Source organism: Eleutherodactylus coqui, chromosome 6 (assembly GCF_035609145.1).
Source record: "Eleutherodactylus coqui strain aEleCoq1 chromosome 6, aEleCoq1.hap1, whole genome shotgun sequence".
Classification (NCBI taxonomy): domain Eukaryota; kingdom Metazoa; phylum Chordata; class Amphibia; order Anura; family Eleutherodactylidae; genus Eleutherodactylus; species Eleutherodactylus coqui.
The window spans coordinates 2,484,512-2,511,581 of record NC_089842.1 but is presented as its reverse complement, the minus strand read 5'-3'; the positions used below and the strand labels follow the sequence as shown (position 1 = coordinate 2,511,581).

Genomic DNA, 27,070 nt, shown 5'->3' with positions numbered 1-27,070 from the left:
CAAGATAGCAGATCCCCTTGTTTTCTCTTCTGCCGTCTGGAAGATAAAGTTGATCACTATGTTGGGCTTTTTTGAGAGCTTGGCCATCTGATGTAGAAAGACTTCATCCATATCTTCTGCTTATCTAGTAAATGCCTACAATGGTGTCCTTTCTGTTGTTCTCTCCTTGTATTCTTACCCAAACAGTTCCTACAGAACTCCCAGCTCTGAAGCTTGAATCTCTGTAGAGATGAATGTTCTCCTAACATACAACACAACCTCCTCCCCTTTTATTAGGTCTGTTTCTTATAAATAAGTTGTATCCTTCAAGCCTTGTATCCAATCATGTGTATCATCCCACCAAGTTTCCGTGATGCTGATGACACCATATATCTCTTCCTGTGATCGGAGCTCTAATTCTCCTTGTTTGTTTCCCATGCTCTGGGCATTTGTGTAGGAACATGTTAGTTTGTGATCGGTGTCTCTTGCTCCTCTACTTTTCTTCTGTATTTTTTGTCTTCGTTCTTTCTTCCCACTTCTAATAACAAAGTTTTCAAATGTATTAATTAGCTGTATACCTTAGCCTTTCACTTCCCTTCCCATATTGTTCTAGTTTAAAGCTCTCCTAATGAGTGAAGCAAGGCGCCCACCAAATCGGTTGCACCTTACAGACAGGTAAGCATGTGTCTCTACCAAGCAGTCCATCATATAGGTAATTCACTACATGGTCTAGGAATCCAAATCTTTGCTGACGGCACCATCGATGTAGCCACTTGTTCACCTCTAGAATCCTGTTCCATATCCTTATTCCATGGCCATCCCCTGGGTGGATGGATGTGAAGACCACCTGAGCTCCTAGTTCCTTCACCTTCTTTCCGAGGTCTTCAAAGTCTCTGCAGATAGTTGCAAGGTCCTTCTTTGCAGAGTCATTTGGCCCTACATGTATTAGTAGGAATGGGTGGTGTTCTGTAGGACTGAAGAGTCTTGACAGCCCATCAGACACATCTGTGATTTGTGCACCTGCAACAGGGCACACCCCTCGTGAGGCGTCAGGTCTGTAGACAACGGCCTTTGTTTCTCTCAATAGGGAATCCCACACTACCACCACTCTCCTTTTCTTTTTCACAACAGTTCACCCAGTGGAGCCACCGTTCACAATAGTCACAGCTCCCCTCCCTGTACTGACAGGATTACACTGAGAGGAGACACCTATATATAGATAACACAGGAGCCACCATTCACAAGAGTCACAGCTCACCTCCTCCCCTCCCTGTACAGACAGGATTACACTGAGAGGAGACACCTATATATAGATAACACAGGAGCCATCATTCACAATAGTCACAGCTCCCCTCCTCCCCTCCCTGTACTGACAGGATTACACTGAGAGGTGACACCTATATATAGATAACACAGGTCTCACCATTCACAATAGTCACAGCTCCCCTCCTCCCCCTCCCTGTACAGACAGGATTACACTGAGAGGAGACACCAATATTTGGACCCTTTCTAACCTAAACTTTCCAAAAAATGTATTCTGTATTTTATTTTGTACTTTTAACTTTGTAAACAAGGTAATCTTTGACTGGCTTTAAGCTAGTAAGGCGTGGGAGGTGCTGGCCACCATCCCAATAGCTAAAGAGGGCACTGGGCTGAAAAAGGTTGAGAACCACCGATTTAGGTGATGATGTCATTTCTCCCACTGTCACCTGAGCGGCTCACCTGCAATGAGACCGTTTAGTCACTATAGCAGCCGGAGGCGCTGTGAAGTCCCCAGGTCTGAAATAGAATGCCTTTAAATCTACAATATACTGCAATGAATTACTGCAGTATATTGTACAGGTGATCAGATGACCCCCAGTTCCAGCCTCCTGCAGACTTCTTTTTTTTTTTTATTATTTGTAAATTTAAAAAATATTATCCGAAAAAAAATTGGTATTGCCGCCTCTGTAATAATCTACTTTATTAAAATATGGCCTTATTAAACCTTCATGGTAGAAAAGGTCAGAAAAAAAAGTGCAATGCCAGAACTGCGGGTTTTTTGGCCCCCGTCTCCAGGAAATAAATTGAATAAAAAGTGATCAAAAGAGGTACCAATGAAAACTACAAGGTGACCCCCAGAATGGCCAATCGATAGGAAAATAGATGTTATGGGGGTCAAATAATGGCAACAGAATGCAATTTAAATGGAAAAAAAAAAAAAAAAAACCTCTCTCCCAAAAAAATGGAATTTTTTCAAGTTTTAAGTGTATTTATTGACTATTACCATAACAAGTACAAAATATCAGCTGAAAGAAAGATAAATCCTGGAAACCTAAAGGCCAAGGCGCTCATTCCCAATAGATTCTACTAGAATATAGATGTACGGCTCGCCCTGCGCGTCGCGGCCCCCGTGTGACTGCGCCACCAGAAACATTTAAAAGTGGGGAGTAAAAAAATGTCATAAGAAAAAAAAAAGCAGGTCGGCAGCGGGACAGCGCGGATCTTGTGCAGCAGTTATTGGTTCTGCAGCGCAGGAGACGGGGAAACGTGCGCCCCCGTAGTCTGTGATGAGGAGGGCACGTTCTAAGGCCGCCCTTACACAGGCGTTTCTGTACAGCGTCTAGCGCTAAACGCTGTGCATGCTCTATTTTTGATAGTTTTCAGTCCTGCGGCGCACACTGAAATGGGGTTGCACTTCTGGCAGCGCTACACGCCCGAGTCACATTTGAAAAAAAAAAAAATCACTACTCACCTTGCAGGTGATGTCGCTGTCCCCGGCGGCGCTCTCAGGGCTCGTCAACCTTCAGAGGAATTTGCGCTGGTAACAGAGATTCTACATCCACACCTTCAGCGAGAGATTGCCTGATTGGCTGAGTCAGCTGAGTGACAACCGGCTGAGCCAATCAGAGCCAGCGCTCGATGCGTCCAATCACAGCCATTCAATGAACGCTGATTGGCTCAGCTGGCTGTCACTCAGCCAATCACAGCAATCTGCCGGCTTCACAAGGTCCCGACAGCAGCGCCGGGGGCAGCGGCTTCACCTGCTAGGGGACTATTGATTTTTTCTTTTTATTAGCAGCCTTGGCTGCATTTCTAGCTGTGCTGAAAACGTAGCCAAAACGCTGGCATAACGCACGGCAGCGCTGCTCAAACCGGGTGGAATCTGCAGTAAATGAAGCGTTGCAAAGGCCTGTGTGAGGGAGCCGGATGTCCACGGCACGCAGCACATCTGCTGCGGATCAGCTAGAAAACGCTTGTAAATTATTTTTAAATGCTTGCGGGAGATCGAGGATTGTGGGGTTGTTCCTCATGGCAATAATCTGCAATCCCGCCTCCCAGCCCATCCCCCCACCTCCCTGATTGCTTCTAACCTTCAAATCCGCTGTGGATCTGTAAAAGCTTTTCAATGTATTTGTGGATCGCGGCGGATCCCTAGCTCCCATAGAGATGAATGGAGTTACGTCCGCGCGAAATCCACAATGAAACGGAGCGGGCTGCAACTTTAGATCCGCGCGGACACTAAATAAATACACGGAAGTCAAACTTGCAGACCTAAAATCATTTGCAGAAGCCCCATTCATTTCTATGGGCGGCAATCCGCATGGATTCCGCAAATAAGATCCGCAGGTGGACATTAAGCCTTAAGAGTCAATACTAATTACAATCAAGACAAGAAGTAACGAGGCGTTGGACAACTTACCTTTTGGTTCGGGGTCCACGGAGGGTGGTCCCGGCTCTTTCAGCTCTGCTACCTGTGCGGCTGGCTCTCTTTGCCCGTTCCCATGGTTCGGACCCTGGCTTGGAGTGGTTTTCAGCCCACTTGGAGACATGTGATTGGGTTTGGGGCCAAGCAGCCCGGTCCCTTTGGATCCTTGGCTCACATTTGCAGGCTGCGGTTGGCCACCGTTGCTCGAGGTCTTCCCATGATTGCTCAGTTTGCTTTCAGAGTGCATTTGATTGGCAAAGAATTACACGGATAAGAGGGACGTCAAAGACCTGGAGAAACAGAGCAGAGATCCGTAACCCTTCTTAGTAACCGACAAGCCATTAAAAGTCACGCTAACTCTATAAACTATTTAGTGTAGAATCGGCAGCGCATCGGGCGCAGTAGGTGGGAGGGGGGGGGGGGGTTGACTGCGACAAGGAAGCCCCGATCACCTGGTAAGACACACACTCCAACGCACTCCCCGTCCTCAGCAGCCATCAGCTCCCTGCCTGGCACTTACTGGCTGTAGGCGGTGCAATGACATCACTGCATCATGCCGGCTGCAGGGGGAGGAAGACAACCTGCTCGCCTGTTACTGTAGGATAGCACCGTGGAGGCTACTATTACTACAAACCAATGCAAAGAAGTTGGCATGCTGTGTAAAATGTAAATAAATGCAAAAGAAGAAGAAAAAAAAAAAAAAAAAAAAAGAATATAATGATTTGGAAATCTCATGTAACCATATTTTATTCACAACAGAACACAAATTGGGGGGGGGGGGGGGGCAGTTTGCTATTCCATAAAAAAATAGAAATTTTAAAAAATTAGAAACTGATGGCAACAACACATCTTACAAAAGTTGGGGTGGGTAAAGCAAAAGGCTCGAAAAGTAAGTGAAACTAATAAAAACAAGCTGGAGGGTCAATTTTCTACTAAGTCACATGACTTTATACAAAGAGCCTGTTAGAGAGGCCAGGTGTCTCAAAGGCAAAGATGGTCGGAGGTTCACCAATCTGTGAGAAGCCGCAGCTAATGTTGTGGGACAATTTCAGAAAAATGTTCCTCAACATAAGATTGTGAAGACTTAGATTATCCACCATCTACAGGACACGATATCACCAAAAGAGCAGAGACTCCGGAGAAACGCATGTGCACAAGGCCGACGGTGAGTACCGGATGCTGGAGATCTACGGGGCCTCAGGACTCACTGCATTATAAACAGGCATGATTCTGTAATGTAACCCCCGCATGGGAAGAAATCGCTGTCTGTGAACCCAGTTCTCCATGTAATCCACGGATGTAAGTTACAGCTGCATCATGCAAAGAAGAAAGATCAACGCAATCCAGAAATGCCGGCGTCTTCTCGGGGCCAAAGCTCATTTACAATGGACTGAGGCAAAAAGCAAACCGTTCTGTGGTCAGATGAACCGAAATGTGAAATTATTTTTGGAAACCACAGATGCGGAGAGGAAGGAACCATCCAGCTTGTTATCAGCAAACAGTTCTGCCCCTCTAGGGGTATGGGGTGGCATTACTGTCTATAGCATGGCCAGCGCACACGTCAATGCTAATCAGCATATAGAGGTTGTAGAACATAATCTGCTTCATCTGGACAACGTCTCATTCAGGGAAGACCTTGTATATTTCAGACGATGCTGAACCACATACTACATCCATCTCAACAGCATGGCTATAGAGAAGAAGAATCCGGGTGCTGCACTGACCGCCTGCAGTCCAGACCTTCCACCACATACTACATCCATCACAACAGCATGGCTTCACAGGAGAAGAGTCCGGGGTGAACCGACCGCCTGCAGTCCAGACCTTCCATCATATACTGCATCCATCACAACAGCTTCACAGGAGAAGAGTCCGGGGTGAACCGGCCGCCTGCAGTCCAGTCCTTCCACCATATACTACATCCAACACAACAGCATGGCTTCACAGGAGAAGAGTCCGGGAGGAACCGACGGCCTGCAGTCTAGACCTTCCACCATATACTACATCCATCTCTACAGCATGGCTTCACAGGAGAAGAGTCCGGGGTGAACCGACCGCCTACAGTCCAGACCTTCCACCATATACTACATCTATCACAACAGCTTCATAGGATAAGACTCCGGGGTGAACCGACTACCTGCAGTCCGGACCTTTCACCATATACTACATCCATCACAACAGCATGGCTTCACAGGAGAAGAGTCCGGGGTGAACCGGCCGCCTGCAGTCCGGACCTTCCACAATATACTACATCCATCACAACAGCTTCAAAGGAGAAGAGTCCGGGGTGAACCGGCCGCCTGCAGTCCAGACCTTCCACCATATACTATATCCATCACAACAGCTTCACAGGAGAAGAGGCCGGGGTGAACCGGCCGCCTGCAGTCCAGACCTTCCACCATATACTACATCCATCACAACAGCATGGCTTCACAGGAGGAGTCCGGGGTGGGCCATCTGCCTGCAGTCCGGACCTTCCACCAACAGGAAACATTGGGCGCATCATATGAAAAGAAAACTCCGGCAGAGACGACCGAGGACTGATGAGACGCCAGAATCCTCCATCACACTATAATGGGACAACATCCCCCTCCATAACTCCTCACCAGAGGAGGGGATGCCACGCAACGGCAAACTCGGCCCCGACACAACTGCTGTGAGAGGTGTTGCTGCCGGGTATTTCTAAGCGAGTACATTTTTGAGAATGAAATGGAAAACAGGTCTCCCCCTCGATGTGTTCTGAGGAGAATATAATAGGATTACATGAGATTTCCAAATCATTGTAGTTTTTCCCTTAAAAGTTACATAGTGGCACAGCTTTTTTAGAATTGGGGCTGTATATGAAGGCCCTCCGGGGGGCCACCACCCCCATATGAAGGCCATCCGGGGGCCACCACCATCACCATATGAAGGCCCTCCGGGGGGGGGGGGGGCACTATCACCATATGAAGGCCATCCGGGGGCCACCACCATCACCATATAAAGGCCCTCCGGGGGCCACCACCATCACCATATAAAGGCCCTCCGGGGGCCACCACCATCACCATATAAAGGCCCTCCGGGGGGGCGGGGGCACTATCACCATATGAAGGCTCTGTTTTACATACAAAGCAAAGCTTCTACACAAGATTAGTTGATTTACCACTACTAGATAAACTGTATGAATGGGATCATCCAGATTACCAGACAAGGTCAGAGATTGCAAGTTGTGGCGCCGTGAGCGAACTCTGAGCTGAGAGGAGAGATTCGCATCCATGACTTAGGCCGGCTGCGCACGGGCGGATTAGTTGCGTGGAATCTGGAGCAGGCGTCCACCTCTGGATTTCACAGCAAATAACGCCCATAGCATGCTACGGCAAAATGCGATTTCCTCTACGAGCGGAAATAGATTGTCATTTTCTGCTTGTGGAGGAGAAATCGCAGCATGCTCTATTTCGCAATGGAAGCAGACTGCAGAAAGCTCGTGGATTCCGCGTCATCACTACGCGATGACGCGGGAAAAGAAGAGATTTTAAAAAAACAAAAACAAACAGAGTTGGCAGGCGGCCTTATGGGATAGAGGACCCCAAAGAAACTTAAAGCGACCCTGGAGAAGCAGTGCCGCAGCTCCTCTGCCTGCTGAACGCATTCATATAAGACACTTCACCTTCACGAGTCGTGCCGTCCGGCCAGAACAGCGTGTAATGTCAGACTACCGATGCATGCTCTACACGGCGATACTCAAGACAAGCGCTGCAGCCATCTTTGTTTCTCCAGGCCCAGAGTGTCGCTCTAAGCTGCGCATACATATTTATCAACCGTCAACCGAATGATTGTGTGTTTAAGGAAGTCGCAGCCGGACACTCTAGCACTGGCTTATCTCCTGGGAATACATTGGACTGTTGTGATTCACGGTCCCCGATCCTTCTTTCCCCAGAGCTGCCCCCACACACTAGACAGCTGGCCGGCCCCACTGCTGTCGGCAGGTTTGGACGACTAAAATCTAATGTGTCTGGGAACCCTTAAACGGGAGTTTCCATGATTTGTCCATGGCCATTGTGTAGAAAGCATTCAGGGGCTCATCCAATCCAATCACAGGAATCTACTGGGAGGTCAAGATATTTGGGGAGGAGGTCAAAGATTTTAATATACAATATTCTATATAATAAATGGCAGAATATGTGGATATGGATCATGTTGTTTATTCGTTCAGTCTCTTGGTGACCTCGTGGACCACCCCACTTCCTGTCGGCTGTTACCACCCCCAACTCCTCCAAGGTCCAGTCCGTCACCTGGAGGGTATCATCCATCCATCTTGCCCTTGGTCGGCCCCATATCATCCATCCATCTTGCCCTTGGTAAGCCCCATATCGTCCATCCATCTTGCCCTTGGTCGGCCCCTCTTCTTTTTGCCTTCCACTTTCCCCAACATCAGCATCTTCTCCAAGGTCTCCCGCCTTCTCATTATGTGGCCAAGTCCTTCCTTCCCTCCAGTATGGACAGGTTTGATCTTCTTGCGGTCCAAGGCACTCTCAGCATCTTCCTCCAACCCCACAGTTCAGAAGCGTCTATGTTCCTTGGCTCAGCCTTCCTCATGGTCCGGCTCTCACATCCATAGGTTACTATGGGGAATATCATTGCTTTAACCATGCGGACCCTCGTTGTCAGTGTGAGGTCTCTGCTCTTGACTATTTTATGGAGATCGGTCATTGCTCTCCTCCAAGAAGTAACTGTCTTCTGATTTCCTGGCTGCAGTAATCTAGATATATGAGGTCTGTCACTGCCTCCATGTTTTCTCCCTCTTCTTGCCAGTTGTCAATCAATCTGGTTGCCATCATCTTGTTTTTTTTGATGTTTAACTGCAGCCCAGCTTTTGCACTTTCTTCTCTCATCTTGGTAATAAAGCTCCTCAGCTCCTCCTCGCTTTCAGCCATCATAGTTGTATCATCTGCATATCTAAGATTGTTAAAGGGGTTGTCTCACGCCGAAACGTTTTTGTTTTTTTTTTAATAGGCCCCCCGTTCGGCGCGAGACAAACCCAAGGGATGGGTTAAAAAAAAAAATATATATATATATTACTTACCCGAATCCCCGCTCTGCGACGACTTCTTTCTTCCTTTTCCAAGATGGCCGCCGGGATCTTCACCCACGATGCACCGCGGGTCTTCTCCCATGGTGCACCGTGGGCTCTGTGCGGTCCATTGCCGATTCCAGCCTCCTGATTGGCTGGAATCGGCACACGTGACGGGGCGGAGCTACAATGACGACGCGGGACCAGCTCTCCGGCACGAGCGGCCCCTATTCACCAGGCAGAAGACCGGACTGCGCAAGCGCATCTAAAAACGCCAGAAGACAGCTAATTTAGACGGATCCATGGAGACGAGGACGCCAGCAACGGAGGGGTAAGTGAATAACTTCTGTATGGCTCATAATTAATGCACGATGTACATTACAAAGTGCATTAATATGGCCATACAGAAGTGTACAACCCCACTTGCTGCCACGAGACAACCCCTTTAATGATTCTTCCAGTGATTTTAACTCCAGCCTTGGATTCATCAAGCCCGGCTCGTCACATGATGTGTTCTGCATACAAGGTGACTAGGTAGGGTGAGACTATACACCCCTGTCGTACTCCTCTCCCAATCTTAAACCAATCTGTTGTTCCATGGTCTGTTCTTACCGTTGCTCCTTGGTCATTATACAGATTCCTCAGAACGTGTGTATCTGGGTAAAGAACTGGCTCAGAGATAAGTCTCATGTCCACCGGCACACACGGATTCCACCTGTGCCCGCGGCTGGCGACCCTGCGTACCTGTCTGTGACTTCTTTTTTCTGTACTGCAGATGTGTGCGGACGTGCCGGCGTGCTCAGTACAGTTTTTTTAAACTCCTACTTTCCCGCAGAATCCGCGGCTTGTCCGCAATGGGCCGTGGATCGGATGGCTTCCATTGACTTCAATGGAAACCGTCTATGTGGGAACCAAAGTAAAATGGAGTGTGCCGCAAGTGGTTTCCGCTCGGTGCATTAAAAAAATCATTTTTTTATAGCATGCGGAGGGTTATTGCTGCAGAATCCGAAGCGGTATGTCCATTTCAGATTCTGCAGCAAAAATCCACCTGTGGACACGAGGCCATAGAAAGCAGAGGGTGGTAATAAATGGCTCATACTCTGATTGGGCCACAGTCGCTAGTGGGGGCCACAGGGTTCAGTATTAGGCCCCATTCTGTACAATATATTTATCAATGACCTGATAGAGAGGCTGCACAGCAAAATATCAGTATTTGTAGATGATACAAAACTAAGACAATTAATACAAAGGAGGACAATGTGCGGCTACAAACGGAGCTGGATAAGCTGGGGGCTTGGGGGGGGGGGGGAAATGGCGAATGAAGGTCAATGTGGATAAATGTAAGGTTCTGCACATGGGCAGGAGAAACGGATGTCACCAATATTCACTAAATGGGGTACTGCTAGGGAAAAGACCTGGGGGTATTAGTGGACTGTAGACTAAATTGGAGTAACCAATGCCAGTCAGCTGCTGCAAAAGCTAATAAAGTCTTGTGGTGCAGTAAAAGAGGTATAGGGGGCGAGGGGTGAGAACATTATCCCCCCACTATATAAGGCACTTGTCAGGCCTCACATGGAATACTGCGCACAGTTCTGGTCACCGGCGCTCAGGAAAGATGTCACAGTGCTGGAGGGGGTACAAAGAAGGGCAACTAAACTAATACATGGAATGAAGGGACTGGAATACCCAGAGAGGCACCAAAACTGGGATTATTTACCCCGGAAAATAGACGGCTAAGGGGTGATCAAATAACTCTGTATAAATACATGAGGGGACAATACAAGGATCTCTGCCAGGATCTGTTTATACCCAGGACTGCGTTGGTAACAAGAGGGCATCCGCTACGTCTAGAAGAAAGCAGGTTTCATCACCAACACAGAAAGGGGTTCTTTACTGTAAGAGCAGTGAGACTGTGGAACTCTCTGCCTGAGGACGTGGTGATGGCAGGATCCATAGAGGAGGTTAAGAGGGACTAGATGTCTTTCTATTACAGGATACAGACATTAGGTGACCAGCGGGTTGGTGATCCGGGTCTTACGGTCAGGGAGGAACTATCAGAGGTTGATCCGGGATTATTGCGACTACCATTATGGAGTCGGGAAGGAATTTTCCCCCCAAAATGGACTAAATTGGCTTCTGCCTCATTGAGGTTTTTTTGGTTTCCTCTGGATCAACAAGGGGTCTTCACAGCTCGTACAAGGCTTCGTTGTCCACGTTCTGTCAGTTTACGAGGGCTCCCTGAACGTGGCGGCCCCACACACACCAGGTAGCTTACACGCCCCAATAACATGGCCAACAGTGGACTCTGGAAGGTCCAGGCGATGAGCTGATCACTCAGTGTAAATAGCAGCCATTCAGTACTGAACGGCCGCTGTGTTATGGCAATGGAGAGGGGCAAGGAGAGAAATCTCCTGCAGCCCCCCGATGTGAGCCAGGGATACTAGCTCCGTGCAGCAGCATGTGAGCGAGGACACACAGGGAAGAGGGGCGGCCATTGTTTGCCCAACATTCGTCCCATCTAATGGGCCTTAAGAACGGTCACACATTAGTTGACAAAATGCATAAGAGCAAAAGAGAATTTGGAAGCTGAGCTCAGGAATCTGCACCAGTGTTGGTTAGTTTCCATTAGTCTGCGTGTTCTCTGCGAGTTGGCAAGCTGTCCGTAGAATTCAACAGTCAACAGCAGGAGGATTGAGAAACAACAAGGATGTTAAGAAGAAAATCCTGCAAACAAACTGTTCCTGTTGTACATGATACAAGGCGTCACACACACATCGCCCCGCGTGCCAGGAGGACAGGCTGCAGCGTCAGCGACACCGCGCCGCCAATCTATGCAAAAAACACCAAGTAGTGGAAAAATTACAAGAATTCCACCTAAAATTAGTAAATCAGAGCTCTGAGCAGTGAGAGCAGCAGTAATGTTTCACACGCTGCGGCAGATTTACTAATCCTCGTCTAGTGGAATCCATCATGAGAGTCGTGGGATGCGGTAGCGGGAACAGGCCTAGCATCATCTTGTCCGTCTCCTTAACCCCTTCCCAACATTTGCCATACTTGTAAGGCACACAGCGGGCATCTCTGTAGGAGCGGGATTGGGAGCCGAGACCACTACTTACACGATAGGCGTTCACACCGATCGCGGCGGTCAACATATTACTATTCCGACTGCAACATTTAAATGCCCCAATCAATGTTTTGGGCACCCGCATGTACCCCCCCCCCCTCTCCATAATGTGTTTGTTGTTCCGGGAGTTTGGGGGGGGGTAACAAGGGCTGCCATGACCAAGTGCGGCATGTCTTGTCAGACTGCGTTAGAATGCAGCACCATGCTATAGCCTTATACTGTATGAGGAAGCGAACGGTCACAGGTCCAAGGACTAACAATAAGAAGTTTACATAAGTTTAAGGAAATATTAGGGAAAAAAGGCGCTGAAAGTTTTTAAAAGACCCTTTCCCAGTTGTCTTATGAAACATGAAAAATAGGAAAGAAAAAAATTTGGTCTCACTGCATCCGCAAGCCGAGATTATTAAGATACCCCATGATTAAACCCCCACGGTAACGGCCATCCGAACAAATCTATCTGCAGTCCCAGAACGGCTAGTTTAATGCCCCCATACTGAAGAAAGAGCAATCTAAAAGTCGTGTGCGCCCCAAAAACAAGCCCCAACACAACCCGCCCGCCAGAGAAAAGAGGAAGTCCTGGGGGGCAGAAGGCGGAGACAGAAGGGGTAGATTTATATATAAGATACAAGTTGTACTGCATTAGAGAAAGAACTATACAAGTGTGACATCGCCGTAATCACGCCACAGAATAAAGACGGCAGATTTACTACATCCTGAACGTCGTGAAAGCTAAACCCTCCAAAAACAGTCGTGTTGAATCATTTATTTTTCATTTCTCCCCACTAAGAAAGTGCCGAATATGTTTAAAGGGGTTGTCCCGCGCCGAAACGTTTTTTTATTTTTTTTCAATAGCCCCCCCCGTTCGGCGCGAGGCAAACCCGATGCAGGGGTTTTAAAAAAAACAAAAAAAACGGATAGTACTTATCTGAATCCCCGCGCTCCGGTGACTTCTTACTTACCTTGCAAAGATGGCCGCCGGGATCTTCACCCTCGGTGGACCGCAGGTCTTCTGTGCGGTCCATTGCCGATTCCAGCCTCCTGATTGGCTGGAATCGGCACACGTGACGGGGCGGAGCTACGAGGAGCAGCTCTCCAGCACGAGCGGCCCCATTCAGAAGGGAGAAGACCGGACTGCGCAAGCGCATCCAATCGGGAGATTAGACGCTGAAAATTAGACGGCACCATGGAGACGAGGACGCCAGCAACGGAGCAGGTAAGTGAATAACTTCTGTATGGCTCATAATTAATGCACGATGTATATTACAAAGTGCATTAATATGGCCATACAGAAGTGTATACCCCAACTTTGTTTCGCGGGACAACCCCTTTAATAGTAACATTGATCAATATGACCCACCCCAGAACCTCCTCCTCCTCCTCCTCATGCAGGTCGGTCACTGGAAAAATAAAAACATGTCACAATTTTTGAAGGTGGGGAACAAAAAAAGAAAATGAAAAAGCGCCACAGTGGGAAGGGGTTAACTCTGGGGGTCTACCTGGTGAGGCGTGGGCTGGCACAGGGATTGCGCCGAGACAGACGGAGATCGCCAAACCACATCTTGGTACTTCAGAAGGCTTTCACTGAAGAACGTGGCAGAAACCACAACGGCAGCAAAGTCTGCGCAAAATCCTGGGCGCGTTCCTTCCTGGCGATCAGTCTTGTAGGCAATTAGCGTGACCGGCGTCACTACGAGCTCCAGCACCGGCCTATCTGCTGTGCGGGCTCATGGACAGCGGCGGCCTGGCTACAGAGGCTTGATCAGTTAAGGCGAAAAAAAAAAAAAAAAAAATAGACTTGTCACTAAGGGGTTAAGAGAGTGGGAAAAAAAACCCGGAACCAGGAGGGCTGGGGGCTTTTATAAGAGCTGCAGCTTCTCATATGAAATCGCTCAGCACAGAGACCCCCACCGATACAAGTTTTCCACAATACCACCCCTGGACCTCCTTCCCCTCATCTCCGGCACCCGCTTTCAGGTCTGTAAGTTTTGATTTTCAGGTGCTCTTCCCAATTTTTCCTGTTTTTCTGCTGTTTGTAATCCGCTGTCAGGGAGGGGGCGTGTACCAAATCTAGTATTCTGCCAGTAGTTTACTGTCCCGAGTTCCTTGCCCTTACTCCTCATGCTGTATTGCACTGTCTCTGGTCCAATCTGAATGCCCACCCCTCTGCTTTTGCAGGACCACCAGGCATTAAGAGACATTCTGTGTGTACGTAATGTGTGCCCACAGACAGCAACATACTGAAACAGGGAGTTATCACAGTGTCTGCAGATCTGTCAGCCTGCAGCCCGAGTGCACGGGAGCCACCTGCAAAGATAGCCCCTCCCCCTGTTGCTGTGGAAACGTCCTTGTTACTACAGAAGCTCTGTACCTAACAGAAAGTGGATTGCAAAGAAGCTGGAAGGGAGACGCCGAGCGGCAGCCACGGCGAATGTGATTTACAGTGATAAAGGAATTATGAGACTAATACAAACTAGTAGATGAAGAGTTACTGCCCCTTTAAGTTTTATGCATATTTGCATTGTTAACATTAGAAAGTCCTATAAACTTTCTTGCGCGAGGAAAAAAAAAAAAAACACGTAGCAGCGACGCCTGCGAAGAAAAAGCATCACTGAAGCTACAAAAATCGCATGTACAAAGCTGCAATATCGCTGTCACCCATGTGGAAGGGGCCTTAGAACGCCACCAGCTCACATGCAGATAACGGTAGTAGAAGCAAGAAGAAAGAAAGTGTGATCACACAACCCCAGTGGTGCCCCTGGGACGGCGGTATCTGCAGCGCACGGTCCTCGTCACAGGAGTGCTGCAGACGGTTTCTGCTTTGAAGCTAATGTGGTAATGACAGCACTATACTCAAGCAGGGCGCAATCGAGCGCATGTCTGCAAGGCCCTATTGAAATCAATGGGAGCGTTATACCGTGGCGGTAGAAAACGCTTGTGTGAGACGCCTTAACCTGTAGATCCCTCTGTAGCAGCAATCACCTCCACCAAAGGTTTCCAGTAGCTACAAATAAAATTTGCAGAACGCTTAGTGGAAATTTTAGACCCGTCCTCCCTGCAAATAATTTCAGCAATATTTCTGGGATGCCTTGTGTGCACAGCCCTCTCCAGGTCACGCCACAGCAACTCCATAGGGTTAAGATTAGGACTCCGACTTGAACATTCCAAAACACAAATCTTTTTCCACCATTCTATAGTTGTTGTCTTCTTGCATCATCCAACATGTCTTTAGCTTGAGGTCCCGACGGCCGCCCTTATATCCTCCTGTAAGATGTTCTGATCCACCTTAGAATTCATTGTGCCCTCAATGATCACAAGGCATCCAGGTCCGGAGGAGCAAAGCAAACCTTGATGCCCTTCAGCCATAATCCAGGACCGTGATGCTACAGAGTCTAATCCGCATGCAGATTACCACTAGTTGCCACGCTTTCACGCCAAGTACAGATGAAGTACAGCAATTAGAGCCAATCCGCATGCAGTTTATGCGGCTCGGTCGCACCTTGTATTGGCCCCCTTGGACGGAGCTTGTAGCCAACACCACAAGAGCGTGTTACGTGGCCATTAATACGCCCAGAGTACAAACAAGTATCTTGGCCTGACGGGATCTACTGACCCGAATCCAGAGCCTCACAGATCCCCTAGAATGGTCGGCCCACAGGCCTGCGGTCACCAGTAGGAACAGCTCCGATCAGACTCTACACGCCGGGAAAATAACAGGCTTTTGTCATGCTAAGAAGTCTGACCAAGATGAATCATTTCCGATTTCTTCCCTCCATGTGACCCGTTATCTGTGCAATCCATAGAGGGCAAACGGACATCTTTTAGGGTGGGAAAATCAAACTAAAACAATGCGGTTGCATAAGTGTTCACACTCCCTTATATATGAAGGTGTGGTTGTGTCCAGAATCAGCCAATCACATGTAACCTCCTGATAGATAGCAGTGAGCACTCCGCTGCCATTATTACAGGGATTCTTGGGTCCCCCATATAAAGTTCGGCTTTTCTAGGAGGATTTTCCTGACATTTTCTTAGTTGGCCGGTAAAGATCTTACAGAACATCAAAAGGGTCTGATTGTGGGAAGGGGTCAGTCAGGAGAAGTGGGCCAAAGCATGTCCAAGGCATTACATATACCATGGGGCACAGGGTAGACCGTCAGCAAGAAGGGGGTTAATGGCCCAACAGAGACATCACCAAAAACTGGACGTCCCTCAGAAAGTGATGAAAAGACCAGAAGTACATTGTTCTGTGAGTCCAACAGCAACACTAAAGGAGCTTCTGACAAGTCCTGGTTGTGTAGTCATGTGACAACCATCTCCCGTGTTCTTCACGTCTGGGCTGTGGGGGAGGGGGGAGACGGGAGCCTAACAAGAACATCCAAGCCCGGACATGTTTTACCAGAACCTCCATCCCATCTGCAGAAGTCTGCGGGGAACGTGTCCTGTCTGATGAAACCGAGCAGGAGCTTGTTGACTAGAATTCCAATAGGGATATTCAGTGTAAAGCCAACACTGCCATCACCAGAAGACCCCCAGTGATGATGGTGGGAGCAGCATTATGTGGAGGCTGTTCTGCTGGGACCGGGGCTTTAGTTAAGGGGGAGAGAATTATGAACAGTCCCAAATATCAGTCCATGTTGGCCAAAAACCTTAAGGCCACTGAAAAGCTGAAGATGAATTTCACCTTTCAGCACAAGAACCCAAAGCAGACAGACAAATCACCAAGAGAACGGCCCCCAGAGATGAACCCTATCGAAGATCTGTGGGTGACCTGACCGAGAGATTTGGACTTCTGCAAGGAAGAGCGGGCAAAGATTGCCAAGTTAACATGTGCCATGCTGATAGACACCGACCTAAAAAAGACTGAATGCGGTCTTAAAGTCAAAGAGGGGGGAACAACAAAGTATTAGTTTTAGGGTGTGTGTATTTATGCAAACACATTATTTGTTGATCCAGAAAAAGGCAAAAAAAAACCCCAAAACAATAAGGTAGAAGCCAATTTTCCTCAATTAAGGGAAATAAATTTCTTCCTGACTTGAAGTTTATCGGAGTAATCCCCGGATCACCGACCCTTCTGAGCAATCAGCAATAGAATATGTAATGTTACACTCAAGAAAGGCGTCCAAGACCAGTCCAGAATCTACACAGTAGCATGCACTGTCTTGGCGGGTATTACTTGTGCCGCCAACCCCCAGGTTACACGCGATAACTAAGGCTAAGCCCACATGTGCTTGAGATGTTCCATGAATCTGTGGCAAAATCTGCTTGTGATACATGTTGATATTTTCCTCCTAAATCTGCTGTAATGAGGCCATGTTTAACAGGACCTAAAGATGCATCCCGAGATGCCATGGAACAGCGCCTGTGTGAGGATACAGTTACCACACGGGTCTGTATTACAAAGCCATAGCCAATCCATGTCCCATCGGGGAGACACTGTATGCGATGGATACTAACACAGTTCCCATATAAGATAGGCAACAAATGTGCGATATGGCCCACAGAACTCTCCATTCGTCGTATCACAGATCTGTGCCTCGTGGCTTTATGGAGGCCGAGGGCGCAACGCTTTAGGGAAAGAAAGTAGAAGACAGCCTGCAGGAAAACTAAAGGACACTGCTCTCTCCTGGTTCTCCTCCTACCTATCTGACCGCTCCTTCAGTGTCTCCTTTGCTGGCTCTACCTCCCCTCCTCTTCCCACTTGTTGTCAGGGTCCCCCAGGACTCAATCCTCGGCCGCCTCCCCTCCTCTTCCACTTGTTGTTGGGGTCCCCCAAGGCTCGGTCCTCGGCTCCCTCCTCTCCATCTACACAGCCCATATTGGACAAACGATCAAGAGATTTAGCTTTCAGTACCATCTCTACTCTGACGTAACCCAGTTATACCCCTCCTCCCGTGACATCACAGCGCTGGTCCTCCAGAACGCCACCGATTGTCTGTCCGCTGTCTCCAACACTATGTCCTTTCTCTACCTAAAACTGAACCCCTCAAAAACTGACCGGCTGGTGTTTCCACCCTCCACTAACCGCCCTCATCCTGACATCTCCATCTCAGTGTGTGGCACCACATAACTCCCAGCACACCCGCTGTCTTGGAGTTATATCTGACCCTGATCTCTCCTTTACCCCCTGTATCCAATCTCTGGCCCGAACATGTCAGCTGCACCTCAAGAACACAGCAAGAATCCACCCTTTCCTACTGTGGACGCGCTAAAAACGCTCACTGTTGCCCTCATCCACTCTCGGCTCGATTATTACAACCCGCTACTGATCGCTCCAGACTCTCCCCCCTCCAATCCATCCTGAATGCGGCAGCCAGGCTCATCTTTCTGTCCAGCCACTACTCGGACGCCTCTGCCCTGTCCGGTCACTGCACTGGCTGCCCGTCAAATACAGAATACAATTCACAGTCCCCAACCTCATCCATAAAGCCATCCATGGCGCCACGCCGCCCTACATTGTGTCCCTCATCCGCGCGGCCCTACATTGTATCCCTCATCCACCGCGCCGCACCGCCCTACATTGTATCCCTCTTCCACCGTGCCGCCCTACATTGTATCCCTCCTCCACCGCGCCGCGCCGCCCTACATTGTATCCCTCTTCCACCGCGCCGCCCTACATTGTATCCCTCTTCCACCACGCCGCGCCGCCCTACATTGTATCCCTCTTCCGCCGCGCCGCCCTACATTGTATCCCTCTTCCGCCGCGCCGCCCTACATTGTATCCCTCTTCCACCGCGCCGCGCTACATTGTATCCCTCTTCCACCGCGCCGCGCCGCCCTACATTGTATCCCTCTTCCACCGCGCCGCGCCGCCCTACATTGTATCCCTCTTCCACCGCGCCGCGCCGCCCTACATTGTATTCCTCTTCCACCGCGCCGCCCTACATTGTATCCCTCTTCCACCGCGCCGCGCCGCCCTACATTGATATCCCTCTTCCACCGCGCCGCCCTACATTGTATCCCTCTTCCACCGCGCCGCCCTACATTGTATCCCTCTTCCACCGCGCCGCCCTACATTGTATCCCTCTTCCACCGCGCCGCCCTACATTGTATCCCTCTTCCACCGCGCCGCGCCGCCCTACATTGTATCCCTCTTCCACCGCGCCGCGCCGCCCTACATTGTATCCCTCTTCCACCGCGCCGCGCCGCCCTACATTGTATCCCTCTTCCACCGCGCCGCGCCGCCCTACATTGTATCCCTCTTCCACCGCGCCGCCCTACATTGTATCCCTCTTCCACCGCGCCACGCCGCCCTACATTGTATCCCTCTTCCACCGCGCCGCCCTACATTGTATCCCTCTTCCACCGCGCCGCCCTACATTGTATCCCTCTTCCACCGCGCCGCCCTACATTGTATCCCTCTTCCACAGCGCCGCCCTACATTGTATCCCTCTTCCACAGCGCCGCCCTACATTGTATCCCTCTTCCACAGCGCCGCCCTACATTGTATCCCTCTTCCACTGCGCCGCGCCGCCCTACATTGTATCCCTCTTCCACAGCGCCGCGCCGCCCTACATTGTATCCCTCTTCCACAGCACCGCGCCACCCTACATTGTATCCCTCTTCCACAGCGCCGCGCCGCCCTACATTGTATCCCTCTTCCACAGCGCCGCGCCGCCCTACATTGTATCCCTCTTCCACAGCGCCGCGCCGCCCTACATTGTATCCCTCTTCCACAGCGCCGCGCCGCCCTACATTGTATCCCTCTTCCACAGCGCCGCGCTACATTGTATCCCTCTTCCACAGCGCCGCGCCGCCCTACTTTGTATCCCTCATCCACAGCGCCGCCCTACATTGTATCCCTCATGCACAGCACCGCGCCACCCTACATTGTATCCCTCATCCATAGCACCGGGCGGCCCTACATTGTGTCCCTCATCTCAATCGACCACCTAGCCCACGACCTCCACTCCGGCAACGAAATCAGCCTGAGTGCCCATTTAACCCGAATGCCTCCAAGACTTCTCCAGAGCAGCACCAGTTCTCTAGAACGCGCTACCCCAAACCATCCGCGCAATCCCCGACACACAAAACTTTGGGCATGCTCTAAAAACGCACCTCTTCAGGGAGGCATATTGGTACTGTTGTATCTTGTCTCCACCATGGGTGGAAACAAGATGAATGCCCACAATTTAATTGGCTGCAGCTGCTGGTCGCTACTTCCTACAATGCCCCTGACTGTGACAGCGTTTTCAGCGGCAGGAGCAGAATCAGCACCGTGGAGACGCTGCAGCCAACAACAGCGCCTAAGGCCCGGCAGGGGGACGGAGCTGTGAGCCAGATATCCATGACAAAGCTTCTAGCGGCAGCATCCGACAACAGCGAAGCGGAAGTGGGGAACTGTCGGAGCAGGGAGGCCAGTGCCGGGAACAGTGACAGTGGGACCACCAGCCCCGACACACAGAATTCAGTGGCCACAGGCAGGGGAGATGGTAGGGCGGCGCCATGTAAAACTCACAGCGCAGGACAGCAGCAGCTACAACCATGCCTAACACTAACTCTCCACCCACGCCAAAGCACTTCAGTCCGGTAAGTGACTGTGGCCACTGAACAGCTAGGGGACGGAATAGCGCAAACACAAACAGCCAATCGAAAGCTAGGGGCTTGACAGGGGACATTAACTCCAGCAAAGCCAGGTCAGCCCCTATCTTCCAGTGGAGACAAGATACTACAGTACCAGGCATACCATATCTTCTAAACCAAACCCCTCTGTACCCCCTGATAACATGCTCCCTGATCTACTGACTGCAATCCCTACCAGCCGCCATCAATCGCCCCCTCCAGTCACATCGATCAGCCGCTATATGGCCTGACCATTGTCTATGTGTATAGCATCTGACACTCTCCACACCGGGCACATCTCCACCTTGCCGTACCGGGCACATCTCCACCCCGCCATACCAGGCACATCTTCAGCCACTTTACCTTCTGTATCCCCCCATTATCGGTCTCCTTCAGTTGATTACTACTTGGAATTGGGGTTTTGTATCGGTTCCCCGTCTTGTAAGCGCTGTGGAATATGTTGGCGCGATTTCACTAGCCACCCCTGATCCCACCAACTGTCTATGGTGTGTTCTGTGACCGACTTGTTGACACTCCCTGTCTGGTTGTTTGGAGAAAGAGGTTGCGGCTCGGATGGCATCACACGCTGGTTATGACAACCGGATGTTTAGCTGCGAGATGCCTGCTGTTGTCAAAGTAGCCGACCGCTCTAGCCTGTATTATCTGATTGAAGAGATCTGGTCCAAACAATTGTAGCATCGCCCGAAACACGCCGGCCGCCCCCTTCCTCCCCCCGAAACACGCCGGCCGCCCCCTTCCTCCCCCCGAAACACGCCGGCCGCCCCCTTCCTCCCCCCGAAACACGCCGGCCGCCCCCTTCCCCCCCCCCCCCGAAACACGCCGGCCGCCCCCTTCCCCCCCCCCCCGAAACACGCCGGCCGCCCCCTTCCCCCCCCCCCCGAAACACGCCGGCCGTCCCCTTCCCCCCCCCCCCGAAACACGCCGGCCGTCCCCTTCCCCCCCCCGAAACACGCCGGCCGTCCCCTTCCCCCCCCCCGAAACACGCCGGCCGTCCCCTTCCCCCCCCCCGAAACACGCCGGCCGTCCCCTTCCCCCCCCCCGAAACACGCCGGCCGTCCCCTTCCCCCCCCCCGAAACACGCCGGCCGCCCCCTTCCCCCCCCCGAAACACGCCGGCCGCCCCCTTCCTCCCCCCGAAACACGCCGGCCGCCCCCTTCCTCCCCCCGAAACACGCCGGCCGCCCCCTTCATCCCCCCGAAACACGCCGGCCGCCCCCTTCATCCCCCCGAAACACGCCGGCCGCCCCCTTCATCCCCCGACACACGCCGGCCGCCCCCTTCATCCCCCGAAACACGCCGGCCGCCCCCTTCATCCCCCGAAACACGCCGGCCGCCCCCTTCATCCCCCGAAACACGCCGGCCGCCCCCTTCATCCCCCGAAACACGCCGGCCGCCCCCTTCATCCCTCGAAACACGCCGGCCGCCCCCTTCATCCCCCGAAACACGCCGGACGCCCCCTTCATCCCTCGAAACACGCCGGCCGCCCCCTTCATCCCCCGAAACACGCCGGCTGTCCCCTTCATCCCCCGTCATTGGTTGAGGGGCTCTTGACAAGTCTACTCATCTGCTGCATTCCCGAACCGCAAGGCTTCCTCAAAAACTGGAGGACGGGAAGAAAAGTAATAGGATTTTCTTGAGTTTCTTATGACAATGAAAATAAGAAGGACATGAATGTGAGCGGTGATGTCGGCGCCGGATCCTACGACACACGGGGCGCGTTCATCAATGCAGAAATTACCCCGCCGGCTGGCCGATACATTGTAATCTACAGCAATCTATGGAGTCCCGTTAACACAAAACACCTGAAAAACTGCTCTTTCACCTTATTTTCTCCCAAGTGATCTCAGATTTACAGTGGCCCTTTGTACACGACCCATTATGGCCTGTAGGAGCCCAAGACACGGCTTGGATGTCATGTTGGCCACCATCACTCGTCCCGAGATGCACGATTTGTATTGCGCCCGCGCACATTCATGGCACTGCCCGAACGCTTCACCATCTTATCTCATTAAAATGTAAATAAAATGGTTTGCGATGACGACGACCAGACGAGGCGATCACGTGGATCATGGAGTTCCAGGCCTACAAGTAGACACGACACCCAACAACACTTCCTTGTATGCAGAACAATAGTTCCTTGTATGCAAAACAGTTCCTGTACTCATAATGTCACCGATAGGACGACCTCACTGATGCATTCTGGGTACAGTCAACAGTCCCAGCGCTGATGCAGCGCCGAGTACACTGATGCACTGTGGGTACCGTCAACAGTCCCAACGCTGATGCAGCGCCGAGTACACTGATGCATTGTGGGTACTGTCAACAGTCCCAACGCTGATGCAGCGCCGAGTACACTGATGCATTGTGGGTACTGTCAACAGTCCCAGTGCTGATGCCGTTCCAGAGATACTGATGCATTCTGGGTATTGTCAGCAGTCCCAACGCTGAGCACAACCCCAGGTAGCCACTGTCTGTCAATGTGGCCCTCAGCCTTTGTTCACACGCGGGTGAGAGCGGCGCAGTTACAGCTGCAAGAACACAACAGAGAAAAGGCAAGATGTAAACAGGCACATATACGGTCCCACGTGACAGCACGACACACGGCGACAACGCCACAAATCACACGGTACTAATAGCGATCTACAGCCACCACCGGACGGCATGGCAGCAACGCACATGCCAATTGTAGCTTCACTGTCACGGATGGTACCTCTCTAGGTGGGCACAGATAAGTAGTAAGCAGGTATAATCAGGGAACACATGGCACCTCTGTAGGTGGGCACAATCAGGGGATGGATGTTACCTCTATAGGTGGGCACAGATGAATGGTGAGCCAGGTTCAACCAGTGGATGGATAGCACCTCTGTAGGTGGGCACAAATGGGTGGTGAGCCAGGTACAATCAGGGGATCGATGGCACAGATGGGTAGAGAACCAGGTACAATCAGGGGATAGCTGGCACCTCTGTAGGCGGGTTCAGATGGATACAATCAGGGTATGGATGGCACAGATGGGTGGTGAGCCAGGTAGAATCAGAGAATAGCTGGCACCTCTGTAGGTGGGTTCAGAAGGGAACAATCAGGGAATGGCTGGCACCTCTGTAGGTGGGCACAGGTGGATACAATCAAAGGATAGCTGGCACCTCCCTTGGTGGGCACAAGTGGGTGGTGAACCAGGTACAATCAGGGGATAGCTGGCACCTCTGTAGGCGGGTTCAGATGGATACAATCAGGGTATGGATGGCACAGATGGGTGGTGAGCCAGGTAGAATCAGAGAATAGCTGGCACCTCTGTAGGTGGGTTCAGAAGGGAACAATCAGGGAATGGCTGGCACCTCTGTAGGTGGGCACAGGTGGATACAATCAAAGGATAGCTGGCACCTCCCTTGGTGGGCACAAGTGGGTGGTGAGCCAGGTACAATGAGGGGGTGGCTGACATTTCCATAGGTGGGCACAATCGGGGATGGCTGGCACCTCTGTAGGTGGGCACAGGTGGGTGGTGAGCCAGTTACAATCAGGGGATGGCTGGCACATCTGTAGGTGGGCACAATTAGGGGATGGCTGGCACCTCTGTAGGTGGGCACAATCAAGGGATGGCTGGTACCTTAATGTGGTCACAGGTGGGTACAATCAAGGGATGGATGGCACAGATGGGTGGTGAGCCAGGTACAATCAGGGGATGGATGGAACCTCTGTAGGTGGGTTCAGAAGGGTTAAATCAGGGGATGGCTGGAACCTCCCTAGGTGGGCACAGGTGGACAGTGAGCCAGGTACAATTAGGGGGTGGCTGGCACCTCTATAGCTGGGCACAGATGGGTGCTGGGCCAGGTACAATCAGGGGATGGCTGGCACCTCATTAGGTGGACACAGGTGGGTACAATCAGGGGGTAGCTGGCACCTTTCTAGGAGGGCACATATGGGTGCTGGGCCAGGTATGAGGGGATGGCTGGCCCGTCTGTAAGTGGGCACAATCAGGGGGTACCTGGCACCTCTCTAGGTAGAAGCAGATGGGTGCTGGGCCGGGTACAATCAGCGGATGGCTGGCACCTGTGTAGGTGGGCACAGGTGCGTACAATCAGGGGGTGGCTGTCACCTCTCTAGGTGGGCACAGATGGGTGCTGGGCCAAGTACAATCAGGATGGCAGTCACCTCTTTAGGTGGGCACAATCAGGGGGTGGCTGGCACCTCTCTAGGTGGGCATAAGTGGGTACAATCAGGGAGTGGCTGGCACCTCTGTAGGTGGGCACAAGTGGGTACAGTCAGGGGGTGGCTGGCACATCTGTAGGTAGGCTCAGGTGGATACAATCAGGGGGTGGCTGGCACCTCTCTAGGTCGGCGGAGGTGGTTACAATCGGGGGGGGCTGTCATCTCTTTAGGTGGGCACAGCTGGGTACAATCAGGGGGTAGCTGGCACCTTTGTAGGTTGGTTCAACCAGGGGGTGGCTGGCACATCTGTAGGTGGGCACACATGGGTACAATCAGGGGGTGGCTGGCACCTCCGTAGGTGGGCACAATCAGGGGGTAGCTGGTACATCAGTAGGTCGGCACAGGTGGGTACAATCAGGGGGTGGCTGGCACCTCTCTAGGTTGGCAGAGGTGGTTACAATCAGGGGGGGCTGTCTCCTCTGTACATGGGCATAGGTTGGTACAATCAAGGGATGGCTGGCACCTCTGTAGGTGGGCACAGGTGGATAAAATGAGGGGATGGCTGGCACCTGTCTAGGTGGGCACAATCAGGGCTTTGCTGGCACCTCTCTGGGTGGGGACAGATGGGTACAATTAGGGGGTGGCTGGCACATCTGTAGGTGGGTACAATCAGGGGTGGGTGGCGCATTTGTAGGTGGGCACAGTTAGGGGGTGGCTGGCACATCTGTAGATGGGCACAATCAGGGGGTGGCTGGCACATCTGTAGATGGGCACAGGTGGGTACAATCAGGGGTGGCTGGCACCTCTGTAGGTGGGCAGAGGTGGGTACAATCAGGGGGTGGCTGGCGCATCTGTAGGTGGGCACAATCAGGGGTTGGCTGGCGCATCTGTAGATGGGTACAATCAGGGGGTGGCTGGCACCTCTGTAGGTGGGTACAATCAGGGGTGGCTGGCACATCTGTAGGTGGGTACAATCAGGGGTGGCTGGCACATTTGTAGGTGGGTACAATCAGGGGTGGCTGGCACATTTGTAGGTGGGCACAGGTGGGTACAATCAGGGGTGGCTGGCACCTCTGTAGGTGGGCACAGGTGGGTACAATCAGGGGTTGGCTGGCACATCTGTAGGTGGGCACAATCGGAGATTGGCTGGCGCATCTGTAGATGGGTACAATCAAGGGGTGGCTGGCACCTCTGTAGGTGGGCACAGGTGGGTACAATCAGGGGGGGCTGGCACATCTGTAGGGGGTCACAGGTGGGTACAATCAGGGGTTGGCTGGCACATCTGTAGGTGGGCATAGGTGGGTACAATCGGGGGTTGGCTGATGCATCTGTAGATAGGTACAATCAGGGGGTGGCTGGCACCTCTGTAGGTGGGCACAATCAGGGGGGGCTGGCACATCTGTTGGATCGGAACAGGTAGGTACAATCAGGGGGTGCCTTGGGCCTCTGTAAGTTGGCACAGGTGGGTACAATCAGGGGTGGCTGGCACAGATGGGTGCTGGGCCGGGTACAGCTGCTACATGCAGAGCAGATGGCAGGCTGTCGGTGCCCACACCTGGCCGCTTACCTCCTCACTGCTCTCCCCCGCGGCCTCCCATCCTGGGTCTCCGGCCTCCGGTAGGGAAGCTTCCCCTCAGCAGCCGCAGCTCGGGGGCTTCGGTGGAGAGGGAGCCGCAGCTGAGGCGAGCACGGTGCCCCCTCTCATCCTGCCCCCTCCTCCGAGCTGCAGGGCACGGCGGGCATGTAACCGGGCTGCCCGGTGTCGGGGAGAGATCGGAGGGGGACCCCGGCAAGGACGATCCCCCTCCCCGCAGGACTGATTACCCCGCTCCGGGGGCTTCTGCACTCCGAGGTGGGAAGACACTGGCTGCGAGAGCCGCTGTCAAAATAAGAGCCTCTCCCCTCCAACTGCTTCCTGCTCCCTCCTCCTCCTGTGCCGGCCTCCTCCTCCTCCTCCTCCGCCGCCGCCGCCGCTCCGTCCTCCTCCCGCACACCTGGGACACGGCGACGAAGGAGACCGGGGGGAGGACGGGGGACGGAGGAGGCCGGGGGGGAAGACGGGGGACGGAGAAGGCTGAGGGGAGAGACGGGGGACAGAAGGAGGCCGAGGGGAGAGACGGGGGACAGAAGGAGGCCGAGGGGAGAGACGGGGGACAGAAGGAGGCCGAGGAGAAGACGGAGGAGGTCGAGAGGGAAGACGGGACGGAGGAGGCTGAGGGGGAAGACGGGCATGGAAGGAAGACGGGGGACGGAGGAGGCTGAGGGGAAGACGAGACAGAGGAGGCTGAGGGGGAAGACGGGGGACGGAGGAATATGGGGGATGGAGGAGGCCAGGGTGGATGGGGGGAAGACAGGCCACGGAGGAGGCCGAGGGGGAAGACAGGGGACGGAGAAGGCTGAGGGGGGAGACGGGGGACGGAAGGAGGCCGAGGAGAAGACGGAGGAGGTCGAGAGGGAAGACGGGACGGAGGAGGCTAAGGGGGAAGACAGGACAGAGGAGGCTGAGGGG

General features: G+C 52.2%; 1 protein-coding gene across 4 annotated transcripts in view; it reads right to left on the bottom strand.

The window, feature by feature from the left end:
* Positions 1-26,482, bottom strand: part of BCL9L (BCL9 like) — a 47,600-nt gene extending 21,118 nt beyond the window's left edge. For 2 of the 4 annotated variants that reach the window (XM_066606065.1, XM_066606066.1), the window contains exons 1-2: positions 26,129-26,482; positions 3,662-3,957 (exon numbers count right to left, since the gene is read on the bottom strand). In XM_066606065.1, coding sequence (XP_066462162.1) covers positions 3,662-3,914 — 253 coding nt within the window. In that variant the 5' untranslated portion in view covers positions 3,915-3,957; positions 26,129-26,482. The remainder of the gene's footprint in view (positions 1-3,661; positions 3,958-26,128) is intronic. The other 2 variants (XM_066606067.1, XM_066606069.1) reach the window with 1 other exon arrangement.
* Between the last annotated feature and the right edge of the window lie 588 nt (positions 26,483-27,070).